General features: G+C 59.5%; 1 protein-coding gene across 1 annotated transcript; it reads right to left on the reverse strand.

Annotated features, from left to right (window-relative positions):
- Positions 1–321: 321 nt before the first annotated feature.
- On the reverse strand, positions 322–4,282 carry ETH_00031200 (uncharacterized protein; the record flags this gene model as incomplete). The annotated part of the gene is made up of 6 exons (XM_013380685.1): positions 322–1,141; positions 1,378–2,121; positions 2,345–2,428; positions 2,656–2,985; positions 3,122–3,897; positions 4,101–4,282. Coding segments are annotated over 6 exons (2,936 nt in total), but the record flags the coding sequence as incomplete, so codon positions are not given.
- Positions 4,283–4,585: the final 303 nt, after the last annotated feature.

Raw genomic sequence — 4,585 nt, forward strand, 5'->3', positions numbered from 1 at the left:
AGCTAGCTGCAGGTAGCTAGCTGCATGCGCTGCAATTCGGAAAGAATGGGGCCTCTGCTGCTCTGGCTGGCGCCGCAGCTAGCTAGATAGCTAGCTAGCTAGCGAGCTGGCTAGCTAGCTAGCTGGCTAACTAGCTGGCGAGGGCCCCCACTGTGCAGCTAGCCCGCTGGCTAGCTGGCTAGTTGGCTAGCTGCCTAGCAAACTGACTGGGCAGCTAGCTAGCTAGCTAGCTGGCTAGCTAGCTGGCTAGCTGGCTAGCTAGCTAGCTGGCTAGCTAGCTAGCTAGCCACGCAACGGTTCTGGGGAAGAAGACAGACTCCTTCACTGGTGGTGTCTGTGTCGGTGTGCTGCTGCGATGAGGGGCTCCACTGCTGCGTCTGCTGCTGCTGCTTCTGCCGCTGCCGCTGCTGCTGCTGCTGCTGCTGCTGCTGCAGCGCGGCCTCCAGCTCCTTGTCTCTCCTTCGCCATCACGTAAGCCACAATTTCAGCAGAAGTGGGAGAAGCTGTGGGGCCCCTTTGTTTGCTCTTTAAAGCTGTTTCTATTTCAGCTTTCACGCTGCACTCCAGCAGCAGCTGCTGCTGCTGCTGTTGCTGCTGCTGCTGTTGCTGCTGGTCCTGCAGCTCGGTCTCTTGCTCTTCCGCCTGCTGCTGCTCGCGCCAAGAGTCCTGCCACCTTGCTGCTGCTGCTGCTGCTGCTGCTGCAGCTGCCGCAGCTTCTTGTTTGGCTGCGTCGCTCGCTCTGCGGTCCGCTCCCTCCCCGCGGCCCTCGCTGCTGCTGCTGCCGCTGCTGCTGCTGCTGCGTTTGAGGGCGCGTTTGCGGTCGCTGTCTGCATGCAGCAGCAGCAACTGCGGCAAGTACATTTCCCTGGGAAGCCAGAAGAGAGAGCTGCAGCAAAGTGCAAACAGCAGCTGGCGAACTTGCTGCAGCGGCAGCTGCCGCGGCAGCAAACCAGCAGCAAAAGAAGCAGCAAACAGCTGCGGCAGCCCCTCCAGCTGCTCCAAGCAGCAGCAGCGGGAGACTTGCTGCAGCACGCGGCCCAGCACGAACAGCTGGAGCAGCGCGTTCTGCTGGTGTACAGACACTGCAGCAGATGGCGAGAAGCAGCAGCAGCAATCCATTCCCGTCAGCGCAGCAACATGTCTGCAGCAAAACAAACAAATCATTTCCTTCATTCTTCTTTTTAGTTGCTGCTGCATTTCTTTACTTTGCTGCCCTTTACTCCATCAAAAGTTCTCCTCCAGGTGTAGATAAAGCCACAGCAGCAGCAGCAGAACCCGCGACAGCAGCAGCAGCAGCAACACAACCGCCTCAACAACAGCAGCACCACAACCTGCCTCAGCAGCAAAAGCAGCAGCAGCAGCAGCAGCAGGGCTTACGCATGCAGGTCGAGCAGCAGCGCATGCAGCGCCTCCCTAGTGAGCGCGAGCTCCACGTGCTGCGGCAGCTGCCCTCCTTGCTGCTGCTGCTGCTGCACCAGCAGCAGCAAATCTTCCACCTGCCACCCCAGTGCCCAAGCCGCTCGCTGCAGCGGACTCGCCACGCGCCAGTCTATCATGCCCTCGCTGCTGCTGCTGCTGCTGCTGTTGCAGAAGCTGCTGCTGTTGCTGCTGCTGCTGTTGCTGCTGCTGCTGCTGTCCGCTCTTGCGGCAGCAGCAACTGCTGCGCGGGCAGCACACAGAGGAGGGGCCAGAATGCGAGCAGGCTCGGCGGCTGCAGCAGCAGCAGCAGCAACAGTAGAACCCGTTGCTGCTGCTGCTGCTGCTGAAAAAGAATATCCCTCATCACTACGCGCATCTGCATGCGCCGTGTCTCCCAAACTGCAATCTGTAGAAAGCGATGCTGCTGCTTGCTGCTGCTGCTGCTGCTGCTGCAGCTGCGCCAGCAAGGGTCCCTGATGCTGCTGCTGCTGGTGGGGCTGTTGTCGCGGCTGCAGCAGCAGCAGCAGCTCCTGCTGCTGTTGCTGCTGCTGTGTCTTGGAGTAAGACTTGCCAAAGCTCTCGGAAAAAACCTGCTGCTGCTGCTGCTGCAGCTGCTGCTGCTGTTGGTGTCTCTGCTTCACACAAATCCCGTCTTGCTGCTCCGCCTCCTTCCTCGCCCTCACTGCTTGCAGATAAGCGTTCCTGCAGCCACCCAAACCCTAAACCCCAAACCCTAAACCCTAAACCCTAAACCCTAAACCCTAACCTGAATCCGTGCTTTTTGACGGTGAAGTAGCGGCGAACGCGTTTGCCCTTGATGTGCCAGCTGGCAGCCCAGGCTTTATAATCCCTAAACCCTAAACCCTAAACCCTAAACCCCAAACCCTAAACCCTAAACCCTAAACCCTAAACCCTAAACCCTAACCTGAATCCGTGCTTTTTGACGGTGAAGTAGCGGCGAACGCGTTTGCCCTTGATGTGCCAGCTGGCGGCCCAGGCTTTATAATCCCTAAACCCTAAACCCTAAACCCTAAACCCCAAACCCTAAACCCTAAACCCTAAACCCTAAACCCTAAACCCTAACCTGAATCCGTGCTTTTTGACGGTGAAGTAGCGGCGAACGCGTTTGCCCTTGATGTGCCAGCTGGCAGCCCAGGCTTTATAATCCCTAAACCCTAAACCCTAAACCCTAAACCCCAAACCCTAAACCCTAAACCCTAAACCCTAAACCCTAACCTGAATCCGTGCTTTTTGACGGTGAAGTAGCGGCGAACGCGTTTGCCCTTGATGTGCCAGCTGGCAGCCCAGGCTTTATAATTTCCATCTCTTTTATAATAAACTCCTCCGATTTTTGGAAGTTCTCTTCCCCCGGGATCGTCTCCGGGATCGGGATCGCCTCCGGGATCGTCTCCCAACTCCTCCCCCTCCGCCCCACACTCCTCCTCCCCCCGCTCCGACTCCCCCCCTGCTGCTGCTGCTGCTGCTGCTGCTGCGGGGGTCACTGGATCCCCGGCAGCAGCATCTGCTGCGCCTGCTGCAGCACGCGGCCGCCGCTCCATAAGGGCCCTGCAGCACAACAGCAGCAAACGAGACGCCCCTGCTTTTCTGAGAAACTCCAACCAGCAGCAGCAGTAGCAGCAGCAGTAGCGGCAACAGCAGCAGCAGCAGCAGCAGCAGCAGCAGCAGCAGAGGGAACGGGTACCTGGAGGCGGCATCATCTTTCCCTGCAGCTGCAGCATGGGCTCGCTCCTGCGTTGCTGCAGGGCTGGCTGCTGCTTCCTTGCCGCCGCCTGCAGCAGCAGCAGCAGCAGCAGCAGCGCTGCTCTTGCTCTGGTGCTTCCCCAACTCCTCAGCAGCAACAGCCCAAGCAACAGCAGCATCAACTCCCTGCAGCAGCAGCTGCAGCCGCCGCTCCATTGCAGCAAGTTGTGCTGCAGGAGAAGCAGAAGGGGCCATTGAAGCAAAAGTGTTTGCAACCCTCACGGGGGCCCCCCCGAGGGGCCCCTGTACCCTGTGGGGCCCCACAGGGGGGCCCCCCGGGCCCACGGGGGCCCCCCCGGGGGCCCCCCCAGGGGATGCCCCTCTGCGGGGCCCCAGGAGCGGCGGAGCGAGGTCCCCCTGGTCTGCCGGCGCTGCTGCTGCTGCTGCTGGAGGCGCTGCTGCAGCTGCTGCCGTTGCTGCTGCTGCTGCTCCTGCAGCAGCAAAACGATCGACGAGGTCTCTGTCGAAAACTTGAAAAAGAGATAAAGGAAGGGGAGAAGAACGGACAAGAGAAACAGCTTTTTGTCTTGCTGCTTCGAAGCCGTCTTCGCCCACGGGAAAGTGGCGAATGCCCACGCGGTACCTGCTGCTGCTGCTGCTGCTGCTGCTGCTGCTGCTGCTGCTGCTGGAACAACCCACTGACTCCAGGTAATAAGCCACCCAGCACCGCCCGTGCTCGTTCCGCTGGTATGTCACACCCAACACCTCCTCCAGCTCCTGCACACAAACCCTAAACCCTAAACCCTAAACCCTAGACCCCAAACCCTAAACCCTAAACCCTAAACCCTAGACCCTACACTCAAGACGTGGGCACGAAGGCACTTTCGGAATGGACGAGCACGTGCTGCGCTCCCTGGCCCTAGAAACTGAACCCCAAACCCTAAACCCTAAACCCTAAACCCTAAACCCTAAACCCTCACGGGGATGAAGGGGTAGTTGGTGGGTTCTTCTTCCACCTTTTCCGCGTCTCTGCGGATGCAAACCGCCAACCTCCAGGCCCTCCTAAACCCTAATCGTTTGACTGGAAACCACTCGCGGTGTTTCTTCTGCCGCGCGTGCCACTGACTGATCCAGTACAAACCCTTGCGGTCGAAGCAAACCCCTGCAGCAGCAGCAGCAGCAGCAGCAGCGGCGGCGGTGAGGAAGCAGCAGCAGCAGCGGAGGCGAGGTCGGGCTGCGAGAGCAGCAGCAGCACGTGCGCTAGCAGCGGCAGGGGCTGGGGAGGCAGCAGCAGCAGCAGCGGCAGCAGGGAACCTGGAAGCGGCAGCAGCCAGCAGCAGCAGCAGCAGCAGCAGCAGCAGCAGCAGCTGGAAGCAGCAGCAGCAGCAGCAGCAAACAGCCGAGAAGCAACTAAACACAAGTAAGAAGCGGAAAAAAAAGGAGAAAAAAGAAAACGCAGAGGGAA

The sequence above is a fragment of the Eimeria tenella genome, genomic scaffold (assembly GCF_000499545.2).
Source record: "Eimeria tenella Houghton genomic scaffold, Eth_scaff805, whole genome shotgun sequence".
In the NCBI taxonomy this organism is placed as follows: Eukaryota; Apicomplexa; class Conoidasida; order Eucoccidiorida; family Eimeriidae; genus Eimeria; species Eimeria tenella.